Source organism: Tiliqua scincoides, chromosome 1 (assembly GCF_035046505.1).
Source record: "Tiliqua scincoides isolate rTilSci1 chromosome 1, rTilSci1.hap2, whole genome shotgun sequence".
Lineage (NCBI taxonomy): Eukaryota > Metazoa > Chordata > Lepidosauria > Squamata > Scincidae > Tiliqua > Tiliqua scincoides.
The window spans coordinates 133,681,127-133,707,447 of record NC_089821.1 but is presented as its reverse complement, the minus strand read 5'-3'; the positions used below and the strand labels follow the sequence as shown (position 1 = coordinate 133,707,447).

General features: G+C 42.9%; 3 protein-coding genes across 8 annotated transcripts in view; all 3 read right to left on the bottom strand.

Annotated features, from left to right (window-relative positions):
- Window positions 1-7,021, bottom strand: part of RCBTB2 (RCC1 and BTB domain containing protein 2) — a 30,726-nt gene extending 23,705 nt beyond the window's left edge. Inside the window, exons 1-5 of one of the 4 annotated variants that reach the window (XM_066632577.1) lie at window positions 6,935-7,021; window positions 4,997-5,110; window positions 3,349-3,506; window positions 2,317-2,467; window positions 1,467-1,633 (exon numbers count right to left, since the gene is read on the bottom strand). In XM_066632577.1, the coding sequence (XP_066488674.1) occupies window positions 1,467-1,633; window positions 2,317-2,467; window positions 3,349-3,474 (444 nt within the window). In that variant the 5' untranslated portion in view covers window positions 3,475-3,506; window positions 4,997-5,110; window positions 6,935-7,021. Of the gene's footprint in view, window positions 1-1,466; window positions 1,634-2,316; window positions 2,468-3,348; window positions 3,507-4,996; window positions 5,307-6,934 lie in introns of those variants that run through there. The other 3 variants (XM_066632829.1, XM_066632743.1, XM_066632663.1) reach the window with 3 other exon arrangements.
- A 947-nt stretch (window positions 7,022-7,968) lies between these two features.
- Window positions 7,969-13,001, bottom strand: LOC136645775 (leucine-rich repeat-containing protein 15-like). Its single transcript, XM_066622183.1, has 3 exons — window positions 12,850-13,001; window positions 10,508-10,564; window positions 7,969-8,827 (listed from the first exon to the last, which is right to left on the bottom strand). Exons 1-3 carry the CDS (start codon window positions 12,999-13,001, stop codon window positions 7,969-7,971), a joined length of 1,068 nt encoding a protein of 355 aa, XP_066478280.1.
- Window positions 13,002-15,941: 2,940 nt separating this feature from the next.
- The window catches only part of PCNT (pericentrin), a 117,683-nt gene continuing 107,303 nt past the window's right edge, over window positions 15,942-26,321 (bottom strand). For all 3 annotated transcript variants that reach the window (XM_066632089.1, XM_066632175.1, XM_066632252.1), the window contains 8 exons: window positions 24,373-24,641; window positions 23,627-23,726; window positions 20,450-20,611; window positions 19,557-19,795; window positions 19,069-19,157; window positions 18,518-18,674; window positions 17,709-17,818; window positions 15,942-16,120 (listed from right to left, as the gene is read on the bottom strand). In XM_066632089.1, coding sequence (XP_066488186.1) covers window positions 16,083-16,120; window positions 17,709-17,818; window positions 18,518-18,674; window positions 19,069-19,157; window positions 19,557-19,795; window positions 20,450-20,611; window positions 23,627-23,726; window positions 24,373-24,641 — 1,164 coding nt within the window. In that variant the 3' untranslated portion in view covers window positions 15,942-16,082. The remainder of the gene's footprint in view (window positions 16,121-17,708; window positions 17,819-18,517; window positions 18,675-19,068; window positions 19,158-19,556; window positions 19,796-20,449; window positions 20,612-23,626; window positions 23,727-24,372; window positions 24,642-26,321) is intronic.

Here is a 26,321-nt window from a genome sequence, read left to right as displayed (position 1 = left end):
ATATTACTTCGAAACTTTAAACAAAACAACCTCAGCCACCAAATTCTGTCTTGCTTGATTTCTTAATGCTGGATAACCATTCTGCAGAGTCAATAGCTAGGACTGCAAGCTTATGAAGAAATATAGGTTCAAATATCTTGGAGATTCAAGGATAATATTAAAAGCAATATTAAAAAATGTAGTAAATTAAAACACAACATGAAATCTTCCCTTGCTTGCCCCCAGAGTCTGCTCTGCATAGGATGTCCTTCTGTACAGGAAGTTCCTGCTTTCTTCCTACATACATTCAAGCTATAATCTGTTAAAATTCCATTGAAGTAAGTTCTGTAAAAATTAGACAGTGCCTCTCTATGAAGCCCTTAACATATGAACTTAGCATATGGAGGGGCTTGCTAGTCTGGTGGGTAGCAAGAACAACAAGGCTGGATATTCCAAGTGCTGCAATGGGATATTTTCATGGGGAAAGCTCGACTTTTTGGAAGGTGCATGAAGGGTGCAACAAAAGGATAAATTGGAGCTTTATCCATAATGTGGGACAGACAGTTTTCCTGAGAAGCTGTTTGCTTAAGATATGGTTTAGAAAAAAACTCTGAAGGAATTCGGAAAAACCAGTGAACTGACTATTAAATTGACTGAGAAACTGCTGAATTACTGGATGAACATGCTTGGGATAAAACTTATCAACTAAGCTTATATATGGATTTGCCTTGGAAAGTCCATTCCCAGAGGGAATCAGACCACTGCTCTCCTGGGGCAAAGCTGCAAAACAGGAAGGGGAGGCTGCCCCAACCTATTTGGCAGTGGGGGAACAGGGAGTTCCACAGTTAAGCGATTGCTGTGGCCTGGGAGATACTGTCACTATCTCACTCGCTGAAGAACAACAAGGTGTATCCTTCTGGAGGAAATCTCCATCACAGGTTGCAAGCCGTGATGGGTATGTACAGTCTGAGATTAGCTGGTTGCTAATCAAGTTAAACCCAAGTCACAGGCTAGCGTCTTCATTGGGGGTGTGAGGATAAATAGAATGCCAGATGCAGGGGAGTGGCAGCATGATGCAAGTATCTTGTCTTCTCCCTGAGGCATCTGGTGGGACAATGGATTAGATAGCCCGCAGGCCTGATCCAGCAGGGTTCTTCTTATGTTCTTAAGGTCTTCCAGCACAAGCATAAAGTGTGTGCGTGCAGGAGATGCTAGGTCTCATATAGCCAATGTAGGAAAGATGCATGAAAGAAAACAGGGCCAATGGCGAGACTCTCTGGGAAGAAGATGCCAGATGGGTCCTAAAGGTAGATGAGAACTAGGATGCAAACTGGAACTTTCTCTTCCCTCTGATCTGAGGCACAAACACCCACCCACTCATCTCCTTAGAGCAGCACTCAGTTTCTAATGCTCAGTTCTTTCACCTTCTTATAACTCCATGCAACATTCAGAAGCAACTTGCACATGATTATGACAGCTTTTCTCACCTCACCATCTGATGTTAAAACCATAGAATGATGTGAACCACAAGCGACTTCAATCACCTTTTTGTTTACCAAGTTGGTGGAGACTTGGCAAGGAACTAAACCATGATTTGTTGTTCCATTTCCCAGCTGGCTATAAGCATTATGACCCCAGGTATACACTTCTCCTTCTATAACAAAAGGAAGAAAGAACAGTAAAATATTTGAAGCTAACCATTTATTTCTCAGTGACAGAATATTGTATTGTATTGGCAACCTTCAGTCTCGAAAGACTATGGTATCGCGCTCTGAAAGGTGGTTCTGGCACAGCGTCTAGTGTGGCTGAAAAGGCCAATCCGGGAGTGACAATCCCTTCCACACTGGGAGCAAGTGCAGTCTGTCCCTGGTCTGTCTCCCTGGCTATGGGCCTTCCTTTTTGCCTCTTAGCCTCAGACTGTTGGCAAAGTGTCTCTTCAAACTGGGAAAGGCCATGCTGCACAGCCTGACAGAATATGGTAAATCAAATAATGGGTAAAACATGGCCAATGGGGTCTCTCAAAGATTCAAGTTCTCTCTCATGCTGTTTGATATTTATATGAAACCACTAGGAGATGTGGGTGGGTTGTGGTGTCATCAATATGCTGATGACATCTAACTCTAACTCAGTTTTTCATGTGACCCTGAACAGGTGGTGTCTCAGAACAGTGATAGACTGAATGTGGGCTAACAGACCAAACCAGACAAAAGTCCTTGATTTTATCACAATTATCCCTGTCAAACTATTAGACTAATATCCCTGTCAAACTATTAGACTAATGAATACAACATATTTAACACCCCCCCACACACACCCCCCCCCCCACACACAGCTTACCTACTGTAGCTGTGACAACATGAGGACCACTTCCATAGCTGAGGCAGGCTATTTTTTTGCCACATAAAATATCTAACCTTCGGGGTTCAAGGCTGCTCTGCGTATCACCAATCCCCAGACAGCCGTTGAAGTTAGTGCCAAGTGCAAAAACCTGTTACACAACAATACATTGCAACAGAAACATCTTTATTATAGAAGCATTTTCAACTGAAAATATAACAAATAAGCCCAACTGTATTTATAGTGACTCCTTAGTTAATATGCATGGGAATTTGCCAGACATATTTAATCATAATTCTGTTCTCTCTGGGCTTTCTGTGATATAAAATTATAGCCCAATCCTATCCTTCCTGGCACCAGGAGAAAAAGTAGTGCCAAAATGGCGACCATTGTATCATGCAGGTGCCAGGAAGCCACCAAAAGCACCGCAATGGGGCTTCTCACGTCTGCACTGGCGATTTTGCCGGCACAGCTCTTTAGCCCAACACGGAGGATAGGATGTGGTAGAGGAGGCCCCTGCCAGACCCACCTCCCTCTCCTTGTCCCTCTCACCATTTCGCCCTCTCCCGCACTGGAACACCTCCTCCCCACCCTGAAAGGCCACACCGCTGACTGGCTGTCCCACTTATCTCCAGGTGGCCGCAAGGCATCCTCCACCTGGCGCTGGGCCCAGCATCAACAGGCACTGGCCCGGCGTCAGCACTCCCAACTCCAAGGGTGCCATAAATATGCTTTACGACATGTTTATGACACTCAGCACCAGTGCTATGGTCTTTTAGGACTGCACCCTTAGAATGCTGCACCCTATACAACTGTGCATGTTTCTGCCTGTCCACGGTGTGACTTATTTTGTTTTCTGCTCATTGTGGAGAAAAGTAAGGCACAATGCACATCCGTTTGCCCTAGAAATCCTACTGCTCTTAAACACAATACACAAATACATATGCACAGATTCTCAGAACGTCAAATTCCACATTTGTGCTGAATATCCACAGTCTAATAACGAATAATAATCATATTTCAGACAGTTACCTCATCGTTTTCAGTTGCATACAGTACTTCATTGCCAGCACTGCCAAATACACAGGCCTGACGAATTAACTTCAGCTCCTCTAGAGAACGGAGAGCAAATATTGGCCATTTCCCAACGTCCAACATCTTCTGCTTTGATTTTTTTTCAAGTATATTGCCTGTAGACAGAGAGCAAAAGTTTGCAATGTTAAAATATGAAATCTTGCTCCTCATGTCGCTTTAGAACTAATTCAACATAATATGAAATCCATTTGAAACTGTAGTTCTTTCCACTACACTGGATATAGAAAGGGGTATGATCAAAAAGATTCAGACTGGAAAAGAACAAACACATCCAGGAAAAAATGTCCATCAGATGACAGATTAAAAACAAATGGGACAGTAAATTTCCATTTATTACCACCTTGCTCCTGAACATATCAGGTCAAAGTGATATTGGAATAAATTGGGCCTGGTCAACACATGGGGCTGAATAAGGTGGCAGAATGGACACTACAACAGCAGGCTGCAGGTGAGGGACTCACATTTTAAACAAAACATAAAAACCCAAACAGCTTTAATTAAACATTCCTCTGCATGGCAAAGAAGTCTATACAATCTTTCTTCCCAATATGTCAGTTAATGTGGCAGGAAGTCTTTATTAGGAAGTGGACTCCACACACAAATGGGATTATTCAAAAAAAACCTTTCCTAACCTGCAGCCTAAAATGGTACATTTCTACTCTCCAACCTCAGAATTTTGCCACTTGACTCTAACGCTATCAGTGCTATTGGGGCCATTTCAAATCCTCCAAGCAAGGAAAGCATATGGAGTTGGCCAGACCAACAGAGCACCTCACTAATAGCCAGATCTGCTGAGCCGAACTTCAGACCTCATTGTTTCTTGATCTAGACAGTTTGTAACCAATTACCTTTGCTTTAATTGTTGTGTTTTTATCTCCACCTATTTTTCCACCATTCCCCAAGTTAAAAAAAACTATTATCAGAAGTATTCTTTTGCCATGATCAGATATGGCATCTGCTTGAGGACAGGACACACCTAGACCCACAGTCCTTTTGTCTTATTTGTCCATAAGTGGCCCAATCTGGGGCTGGGAATTGCTTTGTTGTTTATTTTAATCTTAATTAATTAATTTTCATTAATTTTCATTAATTGTGTGCTTCTCTTTCAGGTGCTGCTCTACTAGTGATGCAGTTCAATTAAAACCTTGACAGGATCACACCTGTGATAAGGATGCTGTCGCGCAGTATTTCTCAAACTGTGGGTTGGGACCCACTAGGTGGGTTGTGAGCCAATTTCTGGTGGGTCCCAATTCATTTCAATATTTTATTTTTAATATGTTAGACTTGATGCCACTGTGGTATGTGTGACTGTATTTGGGGAAATGTTATAGATCTGTACTTTTAACAGGCTACTATGAATATGCTTTTAACAAAATAGTCAACTGGGCTTACTCTTTGGTAAGTGTGGTTAGGATTGCAGTCTACGATCGTTAAAAATTTTCCTGCTTGATGATGTCACTTCTGGCCATGACATCACCTCTAGTGGGTCCCAACCTGCTAAAAAGTGGGTCCCAGTGCTAAAAAATTTGAGAGCCACTGCTGTAGCAGATAAGAATTCTTTTGTTTCACCCTAGTTGTTTCTTACCTCAGCAGGGGGAGGAAGGGGCCTCTCTGCTCACTGGGTCTACAGCATCCTCACTCTCTGACTCCTTGGGCTCCAATGGTGAGGGATGCTCCTCTGTGATCATGAACCCCATTTCTTGACACCATAGTCAGTGAGCCAGACAGTTCCAGAGAGGACAGCAGAAGAACAGACATGTAAGCAATGAAGCAAAGGTATAGAGGGTACGTGGGTAGATGAGTGGGCTTCTGCAGTAGGCAGCCTGCATGGTTTTTTAGGTACAGGCAGCAGCTATCCTCTTCCCTACCTACACACCTTGCCCCTCCTGGTGTGGTCCCATTAAATTTAAAGCAACTGCATGGGAAAGTGAATGGTGAGTGGGTAGGGAGCAGGTGAAAGCCACTCTGTCCACTCTTGCCTGCCCCTCCTCCTGCACCTGCTGCTCAATGGGAGCTGCATCATTTCATGAATGGGACAGCCCTGCAGAAATGGACACGTCAACAGTCACAACATGCGACTCACAAGCCACTCACCCATTGCTATTAACAGTATTTATATACTGCTTTTCAACAAAAAGTTCACAAAGTGGTTTATAGAGAAAATCAAATAATTAATGGCTCTCTGTTCCAAAAGGGATCACAGTCTAAAACAGTGATTTTCAACCTTTTTCATCTCATGGCACACTGACAAGGTACTAAAAGTGTCACGTACACCATCAGTTTCTGGACAACTTTCAAGGCACACCATGCTGTTGTTGAGGGGCATATCAATGGTCCTATTAATAAATGACCCTCCACCAAACTCCTGCAGCACACCTAAGGACCATTTGCAGCACACCAGTGTGCCATGGGCACAGTGGTTGAAAATGGCTGCTCTAAAACAATGATTTTCAACCTTTTTTGTCTTATGGCATACTGACAAGGTACCAAAATTATCAAGGCACACCATCCGTTTTTTTGACAAGGCTCACCACGCTGTTGGTGGGGGGGCTCACATCCCCCAATGGCCCTACTAACAAATGACCCTCCCCAAAACTCCCACGGCACACCTGCAGACCTTTCACGGCACACCAGTGTGCCACAGCACAGTGGTTGAAAACGTTTGCTCTAAAAAGATGCAAAAAAACACCAGCAGACAGTCACTAGAAAAGACACTGCTGGGGGGTGAGGAGGGCCAATCCTAACCAGGTCTACCCAGAAGTAAGTCCTATTTTGTTCCATGGGGCTTACTCTCAGGAAAGTGTGGTTAGGACTGCAGCCTTAGGGCCCAATCCTATCCAACTTTCCAACACTGATGCAGCCATGCTAACAGGGCATGTGTTGCATCCTAAATGGGGGGGGGGCTTGTGGAAGCCTCCCCCAGGTAAGGGAACATTTGCTCCCTCACTTCATGGCTGCACAGGCACAGGAAAGTTAGATAGGACTGGGCCCTTACTCTCCCTCTGCTAAGTCAGAGGAGCACCAGCTTGGAAGAGGGCCTCTGGTGCAAGTGTTCCAGATCACTTCAGGCTTCAGATCAAAACAGATGTTCTGGCAGGCACTGGGGATGCTTGACCTGAGTGTCTACAGCAGCCACTGGCAAAGCCCCTGAGCGTGACCCACTCACAGCCCACCCCTGCTGAGCACCAGTGCAGCACTTAGCCTGCACTGGACATGTCAGTCACCTCACCAGGAGCGCAGGTAGATGCTGCCACAGCCACATGAAGGGGCGATGCCAGTGGCGTAGCTGGGGGGCGGAGCGCCCAGGCTGGCAGGAGACCACAGCGTGGCGGGCAAGCGGATCCTCCCTGAGGAGCATTCCCGGCGAGGGGAGCAAAACGGGGCCGAAGGGAGGATCCGCTTGCCCGCCACGCTGAGGCCCGCTGCCAGCCTGGGCGCCCCACCCCCACCAGCTACGCCACCGGGCGATACACAAGGCGCAGGCCGCGCAGGGGCCGCTTGCACGAGCACGTGCTGAACTTACGCTCGCTTCGCCCGCAGGCTGCTGCACACAGGAGGACGCTCCAGCAGCCGCGAGCAGGCCCGCCGCCCGCTTCCGCCGGAGGCTGCTCGGGAACGGCGCCTGCGCTGCGAGCCCTCCCCGGGCCGGGCCTCCCCGGACCTCTCGTCCGCAGTGGCGCCGCCTCAGCCGCGAAGGAGGGCGGAGGAAGCGCCTCGGCCAGCAGCAGGCGCGTCCCCGCCGCCCTGGAGGCTGCAGCGCTGCATGGCCGCCAGGCGCACCCTCCGGAGTCCTGCAAGACCAGGCTCTGCCTGTCTACTCAGAAGTAAGTCCCATTGTAATCAATGGGGCTTCCTCACAGGAAAGTGGGGATCGGATGGCAGCCCTGGTTTCATAGGGCCCGGTCCTGTCCAACTCTGCAGCTGCGAGGGACAAGCACTCCCTGCCCCGGCGGAGGCCTCCAGCACTCCCCTCGCACCGCAGGACGCAGCGCCCGCCCCACTGGGCTAGCCATCGTCTCCCTTGAGTCACTTGAGGCCAGGAAGATTTGCTCCCTCAGCCTAATCATCCTCACAGGGTGCTAAAGCCACTACAAGTGGAGGAAATGCAATCTAAAAATGTTATCAGTGTTTCTCAAACTGTGGGTCTGGACCCGCTAGGCAAGTCATGGGCCAATTTCAGGTGGGTCCCCATTCATATTGGGAGTACAATGGGACTCAAGGTGCAAATATCATTCCACATATAGCTCTCTGGAACAGATAAGACAATTTCATGCTGCTGTCAATACTGCTACAATTCTCTGGTGTAACTATTTTGACACTGTGTAACTTGTGTAATTGTTTTGACATTTGTATGCGGTTCTGACACGTTCTGTTCTATTTTGTCCTGCTAGAGTGAGTTCTGGTATTAATAAAAATGTTTTAAGAGAGACTCAGACAGGAATTCTTTAATACTGGTATACTGGTCCCTAACTTGACAAAAGTGCAACGTATTGCTGTATCTATAAGGAGATAAAAATATTTCTTGCAAACATTTCTAAAAGAGCACCAAGAGTTCAATCAGTTATGAGATTCATAGGAGATTTCACGGTCTTCACTCCAGTGCTTGCCTGTCCTTTTCTTTCTGTTCTTCTCAGCCATTACAATGGCAGCCACCACTGTAACAAAGACTGTAAAAGTTATAACAAGAACTGTCACAGTCTCAGCAATGCACAACTGAGTATCCACAGATGAGAGAGGAAGTCTTCTGAGGATACGGGGCTCCGTGCACGTCACATTATGGTAGTCATCCAATATCAGCCTCCTGACACTGTGCAGTTTTGCAAAAACCCTCTGAAGATCACAATCACAGAACCATGGATTGTCTGAGAGCAAGATGTGGGTTCCAGGTGTCTGGAGCGATAATAGTGTTTTGAATTGAATATGTTCAATGTCATTTTGAACCAAGTTAAGTATTGTGAGGCTGGTTAAAGAAGCAAAGACTCCAGGAGCAATGGTTTTTATCATGTTGCCCTCCAAGTTCAAAACCTCTAAGTGTTGTAGCATTGAAAATACTCCATAATGGAGGGTTTGAAGCAGGTTATTCTGAAGACAAAGTTGCCTCAATCTAGTGAGACTTCGAAAAGCACCCGTTTCTATAGAGGAGATATTATTATTTTGCAAATTGAGCTTCTGAAGATTTTCAAAGTGCTGGAAGCTCTTGTACTGCAGCTTTTGCAGTCTATTGTAGGCTAAAGTAAGCTCATAGAGAGAAATGAGCCCACCTGAAAAGCTGTTTCCAAGAAATGATATCTCATTTCTACATATATCAAGCTTATGAAGTCTCTCTAGAGAGATGAATGCTCTCTCTTCAATTCTGCTGATGTAATTTTCACTCAGGAGGAGAACCTGCAATTTCCACAGAGTTTTTAGACCTTTGCTAGGAACGGAATACAAGTTACTGTTTGACAGATCCAAGTGTTCTGTCTCCAGAGGGAAAATTATATTGGAGCCAATACTAACTCCTGAACAATTCACAAATGTGGTTCCCTCTTTGCAAAAACAGATTTTTGGGCATGAATAATAGGATTCAGCATTAGTAAGAGAAAGGAGAATACAAAGCCAAATTAAGCCGTGGAAATACATCTTCTGCCTTCTATATTCTTCTATTCCTGGTGGACAACAGAAAAAAAAAGCATTTTAGAAAAAGATGCACAGTGCTTGGCATATAATAGGAAGGAGAGCAAATCGATCTTATGTACCATCCAATGGGAATTTCTTTTCATGCAGGCCACCTTTAAGATTGGGCTGCCTTACATTGTCAAGAGAATTTGTTTGGCAACCACCACAGCCTTACGTAATCACTGTTTTTGGCAATCATCTAGATTCCAAACCACAGGTAGATAACCCAAATTAGATGCAACATAGTGAGTTCAAGGGATGTATTTAATACAAAATTATTTTCCTGAATTACTTCTTGGCAGACAGGTTTGATAGTGATGGAACACAACCAAAACAGGATGTAATGATCTGTTTTTATTACATCATCATCATCATTCACTGAGATTCAGAATTCCTAGTCTTCAAAGCCTTATTAGTGTCCAGTCAGCCCTTAGAAAAATCTGATGCGGGATGATCTGTAGCCTCGAGTCTCTTGAGAACTGCTGCACTGTTTTGACTGTTTCATTCCAATATAAATGTACCTTACACACAGTAAATATAAAGTGTGGTTCTTAATTCATTCTCTTTCTTCCTCATTGCACTGTTGCACACCCAGTAAAAATAGTCTTCTATATATTCATTTTATGTAGCTTGACTGTGGGCCCAATCCTATCCAACTTTTCAGTGCTGATGCAATCGCAAGGTAAGGTAACAAACATTCCCTTACCTTGAAGATGTCTCCATGACTGTCCCTCCCCACAGGTTGTAGCACATGCCCCATTGGCACAGCTGCATCGGTGCTAGAAAGTTGGATTGGATTGGGCCCTAAGTGTAATAAGCATTGTAATTAGACTGTAATAATATGCTTTCGCTTTATCTGCAAAACATTCCTCCAGAAACACTCCCCTATCAATGAGAGCAAAGGTGTGGCAACAAAAAGCATTATGGAAAGTATTAATGCCATAATTTTATGTAGCTGAATTTATACCAAGAGCTTCTTTGGAATGGTTCTAAATTAGCTTTCACCTTAGACGATGAACAAAGTCATTAGACAAGTCAAAGGTCCACACTAATGACCCCACAGGTACACAGAGAGAAAGCACAAATGTAATAAAATTGCAAATTCTTGAAGGTACTTATATCTACTATACAAAATTCAATGGGAATATATAATCATTGCAATAATATGTGCAAGTTTACAGAAAATATAAATGTTACCCAATATTTCCCAGTTTGCTAAAATAACATCACTGCAGAACACAGGAAAACCTTCCTCTTGTGCCACTGCGGAAGCAGAAACAAAACTTTACACTGAGTTTTAAAAATATTTCAAGCAGCTCTTTTGTGCACCAGTGCATGAGAAGATTGTTACCTTGAATAAACAATAGTCTGTTTTTGCTATTTAGAACTGGACTAACTTTTCAGATTTCTGCAATGCTGAACATCAAAGCATCCTTACCTTTGTGGCAGCCTGATGCTCTCCCCAGTATGCTCTCCTGTGGTGTCTTTCAGGCCTCTATAAAGGTGAATGGAAAAAAACAGAGGTGAAAGGGTTGCCTGTCATTGTGCTGAGGAGGACTGGTTGAAATATGTGTGTCTGCAAAAGCTCATGTAAAGCGGAAGGATGGGGAGTTAGAAAGAAAAGTGTTAATAATTTAGGTAGTTACGAGAAGGGGAAAAATTGTGCCTGCCACCTGCCTCTCCTGGTAAATAGCTACTATCACTCCATAAGAGTGTTGAAATCGTAAACAAAAAAAGATCTATTTGGATCATAGAATTATAGTGTGGGTTTTAACTCTGATATGGATTCTAACAAATCATAATAGGTATGTGCAAACTCCTGATTTTAGAAGCAGACTACCTCAGAATGCCAGATGCAGGAGAGGGCACCAGCACGCAGGTTGTGTCTTGCTGTCTTTTGTGCTCCCTGAAGCATCTGGTGGACCACTGTGAGATACAGGAAGCTGGACTAGATGGGCCTTTGGCCTGATTCAGCGGAGATCTTCTTATATTCTTATAACTCATAACAAATTGGACTAGACTGGAAATTCCTGAAGTACTTAGACATGAACATTGATGCAGGTAAGATGCAGGTATGGGCACATTGTATGAATTGAATTGAGGCAGCAAGCCATAGGATGACAACATAAACTTTGGTTTCCATTTGGGAAAAAGCATTTCTAAGTTTTTGTATTCCCCATGGTGCAATACCACCAACACCCCTAGCTCAAAGCAGCACAGAATTTTTCAGTTTTCTCCCTGAAAGCTGAGTCTTGAGCATTGCAAAATTCATCTTTCTGAGTCTACCCAGGAGTCTGAAGAACATTTCAGCTCCAAACAACTGTGTACAGTGTTCTGTACCCCCTGTCTGCTGCAGCCATGGCAATAATGTTGATTCAAAGTGCAAGAGTACAACTGCAAGGGAAGATATTCCAATTGGATATCAGGAAAAAATTCCTGACAGTAAGGGTGGTTTGGCAGTGGAACAGATTGCCAAGGGAGGTGGTGGAGTCTCCCTCATTGGAGATCTTCAAGCAGGGGCTCAACAAGTATCTTTTGGAAATGCTCTAGGAGGATTTCCTGCTATAGGCAGAGGGTAGGACTAGATAACCTATTAAGTTCCAACTCTATGATTGATTTCTTCTAAATGGTCTTAAGCTGCAATCCTATGCACACTTATCTGAGAGTGAGGTGATGCACTCTGAGAGTGAGGTGATGAGAGTGAGGTGATGAGAGAGTGAGTGATGCACACTTATCCCAACTACAATGGGATTTACTTATAGACATGCATAGGATTGTGCTGTTGGGAGTATACTGGGAGTTAGCGGCAATGAACAAAATGGAACTTGTTTCTGAGTAAACATGCACAGGATTCTGTTGGCAAGTACAGATACAGGGAATTTTTGAATAGCAATTAGGATGCATTAAATTTGGGGTGATTGGTTGCTTAACAGCAGCTTTTAGTGATCATTCTCCAGGGACATGTGGTAGATGACAAGATAGGTGAGGCAGAGCCTCCCCACCAGTCCTTCGAAAAGCACTGCCGCCATGTGAGGCACCCAAGTGCCCACAACCCATGCACTTTGCATGAGGCACCCAAGCACCCACTTCATGCATGGGTTGTGGGTGCTTGGCTGCCTCACATGGCAGCGGTGCTTTTCAAAGGACTCTGATGGGGAGGCTCTGCCTCACCTGCCTCCCCACCCACCGCATGTCCCTGTTGTTCTCATATGCCTAAACAGAAGAAAACCTCTTATTTTAAATGGCCACAGAAATGCATTGGAGCTGGCTGGGATCTTGCACACTGACTCATTTAAAAGTTGGATTCTATAACTCTTGTACGGTTCTGTGTAGAGCAGTTCCCTCTTTTTCTGATTTATTCCACATGATTTTAGGCCTCCATGTCAGAATGCCTAAAAATGTCAGAATGTCAGATTTTTAGGCTCCAAGGTTTTGTAAGCAGCAGCCAAAAAACTTGCAGTTGGTCTTAAAAACTGAGAATTAGCACCTGAAAGAAGTTACTTAGCCATTTCTGTTTGTGACTCGCCCAAGTATTTTCTGCTCAGGGGAATAATGAACTTGTCTCAGATCCCCTGATAAAGTGGGCAACAGAACATGACATGTTCAAGTGTCTCAACCTCCCCTGAACCACAGGGACACAGTCTTTCGGAGATGGGGATCTTTCTGAAACAGCCCTCGACAAATGCCGAAGAAAGAGCTCTCCACCGAGCTAGGAAGAAAGCTCTCCTCTGCCCAGGGAGCTCTAATAATGAAAGATAAGTGGCCGGGGCAGCTATATACCTTGCGCCGTCAGAAGCAAGAAAATCTGGAGATCTGCTGATATCTTCTTGCCGTTCAATGTCCCTCAGTCCCTGTTTTATAATCACTCTTGCCTGATTCAAATCCATTGCCAGAACAATCTCTGGTGAAAATCCCAAGTGTCTCAGCTTCATGTAGGTAGGTAGACTGAAAATTATCAATTAAAACTAAAGATGTTAGGCCTTGGGTGTTAAAATTTAGATTGAGCCACAAATAAATGGATGCTAAGGCAATCCTGGCCTCGACTTTTAACAGGCCAGAATCAAGACGTAAGCTTGCATTAGACACATAGCTGGACACTTGAAATACAGATCTTAAAAATTTGGATTGGACACATTCAAGTGAGACGAAGGAAGAAGAGGAGGGACCAGGAATTATTCCATACAAAAGTTGGGGCAAGACCTTTGCGAGACATAATCTAATTGCAGCCGGAATATAATGCCCACCTATAACATGAAAAACTTGGTTCTGCCAGTTTGAAAACACAGCAGGTAGGCCCCAGCTTCTAATTTTTTGTCTGAGTGTAAATCACATGCTAAATTTTAATAGTCTTTATTTACAGACTGGGATGTATCTGAAGGTCATCTATAGTACCAACAACTCTCCCATACAAAAATCAACTATAAGAGGGTTTCTGCAACCAAATGTTGCAATATACAAATCCCCCTTGAAGTAAGTTCCAATGGACTCCTTGGGGCTTACTTCAGTGTATACATGCCCTGGATTGAACTTCAGTGAGCCCTTGGTATCTGTGGGAATCTGTTCAGGAAGCCCCCACAGATACCAAATTCTGTGGATAGGGAAATCCGCAGGTAGGCCCTGCCAGCAAACTGGAAGTGCCTTTCAGAAGCCTCCAGGAGGTCTTGTGAGGTGTGGAGAGGCAGCTAGCCTGGAGAAGACCCCTATCTGAAACCCCAGAAAATTGCTGCCAATAGTTCTAAGCAGTATTGAGCAAGATGGATCAATTACTCCGGAGTTCTCAAAGCATGGGTTGTGACTAGCTCTAATATGGAGTGGATGTGGAATAATTTATATATTCTTCTTGGGGGGGGGGGGGGTTTGCAGGAACAAGGTCTGAAACCTTGTCCTAACCCCAAAAAGCGATAAGACAGAAACTGAGTATGAGGGTACAATGGAATACAAGGTAGGAAACCTTGAAAACTACAGCAGCTAGCAGGCAGAGCCCTGCAATGGACCACCTCTCTTCAGCAAAGTAAGGTCAGATTGGGGTAACTGTAATTCTGAGGGAAACAAATGTTCTCTTACCTTAAGGAGGCCTCAGTGACTGCCCCCACCACCACAGATACAGCACATGCTCCGCTGGCATGGCTGCATCAGTGCTGGAAAGCTGGCTAGGATTGGGCCCTTAGACATTTAACATGTTTATATTAAATGATTCATTTTAAACTAGGCTATTTTTTAAAAAAAGATGGAAGTGCACTGCATTGAGACCAACAGTTCCAATTATTCCAACAGACCCTATTTCCAGCTAGCACCGGGGGGTGGGGGGAGAGAGAGGGCTTTTCATACTGTAAGGAATGCCCCTTCCTCTGCCAGGGAAACACTATCCCTTTTCATCTGCAGACTGCTCAACCCATTTTTGCCCAGCGTAACAGGGGCATTTGGTCCTTGTTGCGTATGTGCAACATAGGGCAGAAAAGGCTTAGAATAATGCCATATGGCTAGGTGGAAAATATCTATTAGTTCAGCACACCTGAATTGCTTGATGCAATATTATTTGAGACAGTGGCATTTTTGAAAAGAAATGTAATGCCACTTATATTTCTTACAGTTTTATATATCAACGTTGTAGATTGTACCTCTTTATAAGCAAGAAGGTAGGCAGAGCTTCCCCATGATCTTCATCTAAGGCTGCAACCCTAAGCCCCAGGTTAGGCTGCCACAAGTCACTTGTGCCAACCCAAGGATTTGCATTGACCTAAGAGTCAGGGAGACCAGTGCAAGGAGTTGCGCTGGCCTCCCTGCATAGGATCCAGGCCTGGCAGAGTATATTTGTGTCGGCTGAGCTCAGCTGATGCAAGGGTCTGGGGGGGGGGAGTATGCAAAGGGCGGGGAGGAGGCATATTGGGGCTGGGGGAGGGCGGGAGGCGAGGCCAGGATCTGGGGGTTATGCCAGATCCTGACCCCATTCCTGGATGGTGCAGAACAGCCTCTGGCCTCTGAGGTGGTGCAGATCCGAGTAGACCCATTGCGGCCAGTGCAGTGTAAGAGAAAGGTTTTCCCCTTGTCTTGGGTTGCACTGATTCTGGCCTCAAACTTGCGCTGGATATAGCGCAGGCCCACTGGCCCGCCTGTTCCAGTGCAAGTGAGGATTGCACTGCCCATCACGTACAGGGGTCCCACTGTATCCACAAGCTCCATAGCCATGGATATAATCGACCCTAGAGCAGGGCTTCTCAAACATGGTCTGTGGACTGGCACAAGTCCATGAACCATCAGCTACCAGTCCATAGCATAGCTCCTGTGTGCCGTTCAGTTTCTTGAGAAATCAGAGTAGTGAAGTCTCGCTGCAGGACTGGGACACACACCAAGCCTTCCAAGAGCTGATGTGCTATGTGCCAAGAGAGAGAGAGAGAGAGAGCTCACCAAACCCTGGCATGTGGGGGAGGGGGGAGATGATGGTTTGCCACAGCAGAGACTTTGAGAAGCACTGATTTAGAGGATAAAGGGATCCTCCGAATAGCTAATTATGTTTTTCCCATTCCAATTTGCCAAATACAAATTTTAACAGTTTTTCCAGTAAGGAAAATAGCCATTATAAAAAACAAGAAGAAAAAACAAAACCACAGTAGTTTAAATAAGAATTTATGAAGTCAAAAGTATTTTTATAATAACTGTGTTTATGAAATGCAATTGAATAATTTTAGTAGAAAAACACTTACTGGCATTTGGCATTTACAATACAGTGAAACAGGCTTGTTTACCTGTTATTTTGTTATTCAAATAAAAATTATGAAGTGTTCTTTTCAAATGGAATAGTCAGAATCCTCAAAGAAAATACAAGCAAACTAAAATTTACAAATATTTTGAATAAAAATTTGATGCAAAACCAACACAGACACAGATCCTTTTATTCAACTGAACAACAGTGGTGACAGCCCCAGTACATGGAGGCATGTCGCTTGGTACAAGGCATCTGTTGGAGAAGAGAGTGGCAGCCCCAGGTATCTGTAGCTCAGGTCCAAGAAGTGTTTTCACAACATTTGAGGTTTCTCCTGTCCTGATGATAGTCCTAAATTCATACAAATTCAAGTTAGTAAATTAACATTTAATTTTTACTAATGATGCAATGCAGGGAGGATTAAATACTGATTTAAAAAGTGAAAAATCAAACTTAATTTGTAAAATTAAATTTGATTTTAATTTTTTGTAAAATCACTTCTCTTCAATCTTTTTTTTTAATAGCCTAGCTTAAAATGAATCATTTAATATAAACATGTTAAATATCTAAGGGCACAATCCTAGCCAACTTTCTAGCACTAATGCAGTCATGCCAGTGGGGTGTGTGCTGCATCTTGTAGTGGTGGATGCAATCACTGAGGCCTCCTTACCTTACATTTGTTCTCTTACCTCCAGCCTGCACTGTGGCTGCATCAGCACTGGAAAGTTGGATAGGACTGGGCCCTAAGTTATAACCACTTACAACTTAATCCAAGACACTATCAAACATGTGTATAGGTTACATTTCTGTACCAATATGCAGTCACCAAGGTGGCTTACAATTTCAGTAAAAACAATTCAACAGTCTTACAAAACGGTATAACAACAAACAGACCAAATAAAACATGACAAGCAGAGCACTGGGATAAAGATGGCTTTTCTATATAGAAGACCAAACTACAGGGAAAACTATCTGACTTGAAGTCAAGCAGTAAGACACAACAGGTTGTATTTTATATTATTATGCCGACATGCACATTTATTATAGTGCTAACCAAATAGTACAGACACACTGGATTTCCTTATTTATCCTGCTCTTGAGGAAAGCAGAAGAGCATTCAATATTCAATATTCCTTGGGATATCCCTTCCTCTCATGTCAGTATTGTATTGCATTAACTGTATTCACACCCCTCCCTTCCTCCAAGGAGTACAGGGCAGCATTTATGGTTCTTCACCCTCACAACAGCCCTATTTTATTTATTTATACATACAGGTATTTATATACTGCCTTTCTTTGATTATCAGATTTCTCCTCAGACTTTAATCCAAGGTGGTTTACATGGGCAGGCTGTTCTAAACCCCCATAGGGATTTTTACAATTGAATAGTTCTAGTCTTTCATAGAACTCCTCCTTCCAGCTGGATTCCTTCCATGGTCTGGCTTCTCTCTGAACCCTTAGCCTCCCATGCTCCACTTGATGGCAACTCCTCTCTGCCACCGAGGGTCAGCTCATCAGTATATCAGTGTGTCATCAGTTCTCAGGTACTTCCGGATGTCTCAAACTGGCAGCCTCAGATCTTCAGGCATACAAGGCGGCAGCTCTACCAACTGAGCCAGACCTCCTGCCCTATGAGGTCACTTAGACTGAAAGAGAAAGCCTGATCCAAGGTCACTCAGTAAGCTTTCATGAACCTGGACCTCCCCGACCCGAAAGTATTTTAACTTCTATGTCATACTGGCTTGCACAAAATCTCCTTATGCAGAGCCCACTGTGATTCCCAGATGACTATCCCTGTTCAACAAGCTTGATGGGGGGGGGGAGGGGGGAATTGCAAAACTGAACAGAAACAGACTTTGTCTTCATGTGGTAAGTACTGGGCATGATTTAAGACAGGGAGTCAAATGCCAGTCTCAGAATTTATCAAAACTCTCTCTCACCTGGCATAATAATTCCTAGTCTCTGCTGAATGGCCTCCAAATGAGAAATGTATTCCGTTAATGAATGTTCAGGATCTTTAGATGAAACTTGAGAAACAGAGCTGTTGACCCTACAGGATATTTAAAAAGTAATGAAATCTTTCTATTTAAGAGAATTCTCAAAACACACAATTTGTTAGCTTGTTCATCACACTGACTAAAGCCAACCTAGTTACTAATTAAAAGAGCCTGTTAATTGGTCTGGTAACCTCCCATCTGCATTACTGCAATGTGTTCAAAATTGATCCCCCCCCCCCAATCCAGGAGTAGGTATGTGCCTATATTAGGAGGCCGACAATGGCATGCCTAAGCAAGTTCATGATATGGTCAGATTCAAATGGGGCACTTCTCAATTCATAGCTCAATCTTTGACCACTACTGTAATTTTCTGGTGAAGCCTAATACTGGCTTTCATACTAAAAATGCTTGTTGCAGTAACTTTTATAGTTGATCAGCAAACAGACTAAAGAAACCTTCAAAGTATAGCAACAATTGGAAGAGGGCACAGGACAAAGTGCAGATTGTATCAGCTTTTTGCAGGACACATTCAGTTATGGTTCACATTAAAAACATTTTTGTTTGGTGGAGGCAACCCCAAAGAAGCATTTCAATGCTTTGAGTGGGTAACAGCTCTTATTATACAGTGAACTAAGGAAGAATATGCTCACAGATCAGAGTTACAATCTAAGTTAGAGATTTATATACAACACTATTATTCTGAAAAGCAACTGTATGGATAAGACAAATATGTGCAGCAAGCATAAACTAACCTAGTATGCAAGTGATGTGGTGATTTTGACAAGCTGTTCACAAGCCTCACATGGTCATTCCTGTTGCTATATCCAGTTTCGTGAGTTGCAGGGGACTCTGTAGTAACATGTGGGAAGGGCTGTTGCTGTCGTAATACCTCTACTGTAGCGCTGGGATCTGAATCGAACAATTAATAGTTTTCCCTTTATACATGAATTCTGACAGGCTCAAAGCAGATATACAGAAGACTAAAAACAAAGCTACAATTAATATATACTTGGGAGCACAATATCCTGCTTTCTGCAGCAGCAGCATCTACATGTTCAAAATGTTGAGATTATTTTTCCTGAATTTCAGTGGCAACTCCTTGTACAAGAGAGGAAAGTAGGTTTCTTGACAATTTATACTTTCTGAATTATGTGAGATCAAATTTCATGCCATTTATTCAGGAGCAGCAGAGAGAACAGAAACCCAAGAACATACTATTACTTTACTACAGTTTACTTGTGCATAAAAAAATGTACTGAAAAACTGTAATAGATCCACAGCATATGTCAGAAAAAATTCTCACGTGAGTTGGGTCCAATGCCTAGAGAAGTGGTTCCAGGCGGCATTTCTTTCCTACTTACTTTCTGCCATTTTTTCACCAGAAACTTTAACCTGGAAGGGGGAGATTAATTAATTAATTAATTAATTTAATTGTGTTTAATTAACAAATTAATGTGCAAAACACTTTAAAAAGCACATATCTTGGTAATGCTACAGTGAATATACAGTGATTATCTAATATGCCTCCACAAGTACACCTCAGGAACCTTAGCCTGTATCTCTGAGGATTCACATGCATGGTGACTTCCTTCGAGGAAGAATGTAAATAATAAAACAAAGTATAATCTGGCATCTTACCAAGCACTTAAATTTTCTCCAAATACAGTTGAAACAATAGGATTTATCTCCACTTACCCTCCCACCCGCCCCAAAAGACTTGTGGAAAGCAACAGTAGGAAATTATATTTGCAAATAGAAATACTTTTCAGAAAACAACAAAAGGTTGTTTACCTTAATACTGCAATGACCACCCTGACTGCAGATCGGAATTTGGTAAAAGAACGGCTCCGTGATTTGGAAATGTTCAGATCAGGAGGGGAAGGATAGATGCCCATGCGTGCTATCAAGGATAGTGTTGCCTGCTCACATTCTTGGAATCCACCCAGAAGCAGCAAAAGGTATTTTTTCTGATAAACAAGAGCTTTTCGAAAGCTCTCTGCTCTCACATATTTTCTATATAACTTCTGCAGCTGAATAAGCAAACAGAGGATTTTGCATATAAGAGATTAGTAGTAATGATCCTAAACATAGGAAAGGTGGTATATACATCTTTTGAATGAATGAATGAATGTTGATTAGTTGATTAATCAATTTGTTTTATGTATATGTATTTTTTAAGATTTCTGATGAAACAGAAACAACCCTGACAATTATTCTACCAAGATATGTTTAACTGAGTGACAACCTCACATTTTAGTGATTAGGAAGGCATGATGACTTCCAATTTTCTGACAGAACAGGAGGAATTATCTGCTATTGAGGCACTGAAGAAAATACAACACTGGAAGATATTGGGAAAGCACTGAAGCACTGAAATTGTTATTGAGTAGATGGAAGGGCAGAGCTAGTAGGCATACCTGGAGAGGAAGGTGGCTTGAAGCTAAGATGGAATGTTTTCCATTACGTAAGAGAAACTGGCCTTAGAGTCTGTACAGAATGTGCTTCCTGATTTTTTTCCAATGAGACAAAAGAATCTGTGAAGACAGGCTACTTGTTTTGTCTTCAGACCCAAATGCTCCAGCTCCTCAAATGCTCACCTTTCCTATTTTAGCCAAATTCTCTCCATACACTAGTGCTGACATGGATGAAAACAGAATTAAAAGGAAATTATCAAATCAAATTACCTTCAAGTTGGAAGCTCCAGGTGAATGGTTTTCCATTATAAAATGAGTTTTTGATGCTTTGTACTCCATTGCTTTTAAACCATTCTGCAAAACAGGTTTCTCTTCCTGCCAATCAATCCCTTCTGATTCTGGGATTGAGTTAATAATACATATGGGTGTTACCTAAAAATAAAAGAGTTTTAAAAGCCTTCACAGTTAGATACAATAAAGGCATTCATATTTTCATTCAAAAATGTTCAAATAAAAACACAAAAACAATGAAAATACCTTTGTGATGTTTTAACCCATGAGAAGATAAATTTAAAGAATTTAAGTGTATGCTGAAAAGTTTAGCATACACTTAGAAGAGTTTAGATAGTCTTTTAACAACCCAATCCTACCTAACTTCATGCGTGGTGATGGAGCTGCACCAATGGGGCACGTTACATCCTGTGGGGGTGTTTCAGGCTGCAAAGGTCTCCTCGAGGCAAGGGAACATTTGTTCCCTTGCCCTGAGGTAAGCCATCGCTGCCTTGCTGGGCTTACTCAGTCCTGTACCAGCTGTATAGTTGCTGTAAGACTGAGCAGACATGGGAAGGCAGATTGAGACCAGGAAGGGGGTTATCAATGGTGCTGCTACCACCAATATCGCCCTTTCCTGGTCTCGATCTGCCCTCCGCTCTAGCCCAGTAGTTTCCCCATTCCTCCTCCCCCCCGCTCTGTTCTTCCCACCCCCTGTGCTGACCTACTAGCACCAGGGCTCTTTCTCTATCCACTAGCATGTGGACTCAACTGCTCACTGCTTGTGGCAGTGGCCAGGATGTGCTGTATGGCGTGTTATGTTTTGCAACGGCCATAAATGACTTTACACCACCAGAACACTGTCAGTTCAGGCAACATATCCTAACTGGGCCATAAAAATCTGCTTAGTTATATGGTTTCCATGATCATGCCTTTGTACTCAAGTACTCTTAAACAGATACAAAAGCTGCATTCTCAGTCTTAATCAGTGATGCACACTGATGCTATAGTTCGACTTCAGCAATCACAGCAAAAACAACAGTTTTTGCTACAGCTGATAATGCAGCTTTCTGAAGAAGTGGGACAGTACTAAACTATTTATGTCCTGGATAATCTGCGTCCCAGTCAAATGGACATTCATGCCCAGATTTTTTGCCTGGACATCCATGCTTGGTTTTTTTTTGCACCCCAGTTATTTGCATCCCATTATAACTGGGCAACAAGCCCCATGTTATATATGGTAATCCTCTTTTCCCAGCCCTAACCGTACCTTTGTGTTTTAAAAATTTTAAAAATATGTCTAATATATAAATATATAGATATACTGGGACACAAATGTCCAGAATGCAAAAAAAACTGGACACAAATGTCTAGGGATGCCAATGACTGGGATGCATTTGGCCAGGACACAGCTGTTCAGGATGCAGGTCCTGTCACTAAGTGGGACACAGGTGTTTTCATTTGTCCTACTTGCCTTTTAAGTCTTTCTGACATTTGGGAACAATTGTACAGGTCTGTGCAGTGCTTCCAGATGCCTAGACTGATAAACAATGTATAGCATGACATGCATATACACAGAGCTTTCAGAAACCTATCCTGTCTCCCTTTGCCTATTGAACAACACAGTCTATGCCAACAAAGGTAGGAAAGCAAGAATGGTACATCAGTGATTGGTCTGAGGGTAAGTACTAGTGTTTAACACTTTATTATTATTATTATTAACAGTATTTATATACTATTTTTCAACAAAAAGTTCACAACGCGGTTTACAGAAAAGAAAAATCAAATAACTAATGGCGCCCTGTCCCGAAAGGGCTCACAATCTAAAAAGATGTAACATCAGCAGACAGCCACTATAAAAGGTACTGCTGGGGTGAGGTGGGCCAGTTACTCTCCCCCTGCTAAATAAAAGAGGAGCACCCACTTGAAAAAGTGCCTCTTAACCAGTTAGCAGGGGTTATCTCAACAATTACCTCAACTCTTTTGGAGTGCATTTCACAGAATTGGGCTGTTCACAGAAAACAAATTTGCAAAATCCAGGAAGAATATAAAAACAGATGGGATTTTTTTCTAGGGTCTCTGAGACTACAGTGAACTTTAGAAAATAATTTACCCAATACCCAGCCGTGTGCGGGAGGAGGGAGAGGCTTGAATCGTGCATGCGTGCAAAATTCAAAAGGTGGCTGGTCTGTGTGTGGGAGGCAGGCAGCCTAGAAGGAAGCAGCAGGGGCACCTGCAGTGAGGGAAGGCAGGTGTGAAGACGTGAGGTCTGCTGCTGCCCTGAAGGGATGCCCAAGGGTTCCCTGTGTACTCCAGTGGGGGGAGGGGGGTCAGCAGGAGCTGAAAGGCTAGGCCAGACTGGGGAAAGTCCAGGCAGCCCCTCCCTCTCAGGAACTTGCTTTCCTCTAGCCTGCCGACTCAGAGCGTGGAGCTACCCAAATGAGGACTGACACGGACATGGAGATCCCACTGGAGAATGGGATATATACAGGCTGCAACTCTTACATGGGTTGCAACTTGTGAATGTTCTTATGAATGTAATTTCTCACAGAATAATTGCATAAGAACAGCCCCACTGGATCAGGCCATTGGCCCATCTAGTTCAGTTTCCTGTATCTCACAGCGGCCCTACCAAATGCCCCAGGGAGCACACCTGATAACAAGAGACCTGCATCCTGGTGCCCTCCCTTGCATCTGACATAGCCCATTTCTAAAATCAGGAGGTTGTGCATACACATCATGGCTTGTAACCCGTAATGGATTTTTCCTCCAGAAACTTGTCCAATCCCCTTTTAAAGGCATCCAGGCCAGATGCTGTCACCACATCCTGTGGCAAGGAGTTCCACAGACCAACCACACATCTGGTGCAGGCTAGTTAAATGCCTGCACATGTCACTCTCTTTTTAGAATACTGTGATACTTTATCTCCTTTGCTCCTTAAGAGGAATTCTCTTTATGATTCCTCCTTTGCCTATGAGAAGAAATACCACCAGAAGAAAGAGCACACACTGCGCTAAGAAATACCCTGGGCCACAGCAATTTCAACACACAAGGGTTTACTCTGCTTTGTCTTCACAGTCAACACTTGAAGATATCAAAAGGAATTCTCAGCTTTCCATTAATCTAATTTTTCCAAACTGTTAATATAATTTGTAAAAATAAAATGCACCTTCTTACCAGAGGTTTTGAAGAAGAAAGTAATTCTGCTTTAAGTTCCTCGAGTGTATGCAACAAAATTCCAACAGCTTCATCATTAGATGCAGACCAATTAACCGCTCTGTTTCACATAGGTCAGAAAAAGATAATGGTTGTAAGCTAGGTAGCCATTCCATGGAGCAGAGCTATGACTGCAAAGTCATCCTACAAAGCTATGACTGCAAAGTCAAACTACATCCAAAGTCTGAGTTGTTTGGTTTAAAGATAGCATTCAAACTGTTTAAAGCCCAACTGCTTCTGCCCAACATTGCATATACACAACAGGGATCAAATGTGTACACCTGTAGGTTGGGCAGAAATGGGTTAAGACTGGCAACTCGCCTTAAAAGTGCGACGGAGGCAAACCAGCCCTGAAGCACTAATACAAGCCAGTCTTACTGATACTTTTATTTTTTAGCTTCTATGAAACAAGGAAAGATCCCCCTTCTGACAAAAAATATTTCTCCCTTGTCTAGATGGGACACTTGACCATGAAAGCAAAAATTGTCATTTTTAGTGTCAAGATTCTAATTACATTTAACAGGTTTCATCAAAAGAGGTGTTTCTAGTCAGTTCGTTAGCTGTGGCCAACTATTACAACTTATCATTACAGTAACTAGTAAGTACTGGAGACCATGACCCACAGCTGCAATTTTTTTTTTACAACTATCTAGAAGACATTTCCAGAACTAGAAATACAAAAATAAGATATTTGCAAAAATACTTACTTATCCACAGTTTTATATATGAACTCAGAAAGATAAGCAGCAACAACAAGCAACTGCTCTCTGATGTTTTCTAGTTTCTGTTGCTTCACATGCAGCATTACAGCATCAGTTGTAAAGGGTAAGCTGGTATTTTTTGAAGAACAGGAAGAAAGCCTGTGCAGATTGTTATGAGAATTAAGGTGTCCTTCCTGTTCCTTCAAGTCTTCTAGCATCTGTTGCAATTCCTTGATTCTTCCACTGATCTGCCATTGTTGTAATTCCAACTCATGCTATTAGAACAAAAAGTTTAATTTGCAATATATATCCAGTACTGTATACATATCCACAAGCTATAGGAAGAAGTTAGTGCCTCAGCAATCCCATATTGTGAAGGTTATTGCTGAAAAAATGCACTGGAGAAAACAAAACAAAACATTATTCGAAATATACTTTTCTGTGTCAGATTTGTTATGTTGAGGTAATAATCCCTCAACCCACTCCAATGTTTGCTTTCAGTTTACACATTCAAGGTACAAAGGCAAAGGCTGTGTTACACAAGAAAAATAAAACAAACAAAAACTGGAAAGAATATTGAAAAAGCCAGGGGGAGCTTGACCTGACCTTGTTCATCCTGGAACAAGTAATCATGCCAACAGCAGAATGTAGTATCTCCAATATACAAAAATGAATTGCATGCTACAAACACATAAAGGTTGCAGGTAGTTCCCTACATAAGTACAGGCTAGGTACTAGAGGTACCCAAGTTGAAACATATAGGCATACCGCCATACCCACAGAGGTTCCGTTCCAGACCACCCATGGACACTGTGAATTCATGGATACTGGGGACAACTTCCACAAAATGTTGGGAACAAATTGAAAACAGCCCAAAATAGCTCTGTGTGGCGAAACCGCTGCATTTGGAGGGCTGCAGGCAGTCTTTTGAGTTGACAGAAGCCTCTTTCTAGTTGTGCAAAGCTCCTCCCTTCCCCAATTATGCCTAGTTCCTTTGTGACCAGGAAGCAAATGAATTGCAATGCATTCTGGGGCAACACTGAAGGAAGGGAGGAACCTTGGTGTGACCAGGAAGAGGTTGCAGGCAGCTTGGAAGGGTGTCCCCAGTGGATAACTGAAACCGTGAATGCTGAATCTGCCTATACTTTGGTTGAAACATTAGTTATATGATGTACACAGAATTGTGGACGAGTTTCTGTAGTGCTTGAAAAACAGTATAGAAATATTTATTTCTATAAGTAATCTATAAAACAGGTAACAATTCACTTCCTAGTGAATGTACACTCTGTGGTAACCCTGCTTTTTCGTTATTTAGCATACAAAATGGGCCTTAGAGCAGCTTAGCTGGGGTGAGGCAACAGCATTTGTATTAGCTGCATTTTACAACTTGCATTTTTCATTTACAAAAAGTTAAAATTTGCATTTGTATTAGTTGGAGAGAAACACAAGTAGAGTACTATGCTGGCTCTCCTTTACCCACCACCTCTGCATCTCCAAAACAGTGTCTTTCTCCCCCCCTTCTCTCTCTCTCTCTCTCTCTCTCTCTCTCTGTGTGTTTAACTCCACCCCCAAAACCAGTGTCTTTCAAACTAGTGTCTCACAAACCAGTGCTATGTCTGTGCAAAAAAGTCAGAGTGGACGGACTATGCCTGCACAAAAGCACAACATGGCTGTCCTTAAGTTGGGACATCTGTAAGCTGGATGTCCTTAAGTAAGGAACTACCTGTATTGACATTTCCAAGTTAGGCACTCAAATCATGCCTCATGCCTCAAATCATGCATGATGTTTTCATTTCATTTCATTCACCTTTATTGGCATAAAATGATGTTTATTGTTGTATCATAAGGTGGATTTTCAAAACAACAAATCTTAGACTGTATAAGCAACAATGCTCAAGAAATTTATTCTGCCACCATGACAAAAAAATTAAACAAAAATGAAAGCCAGTGTTTTT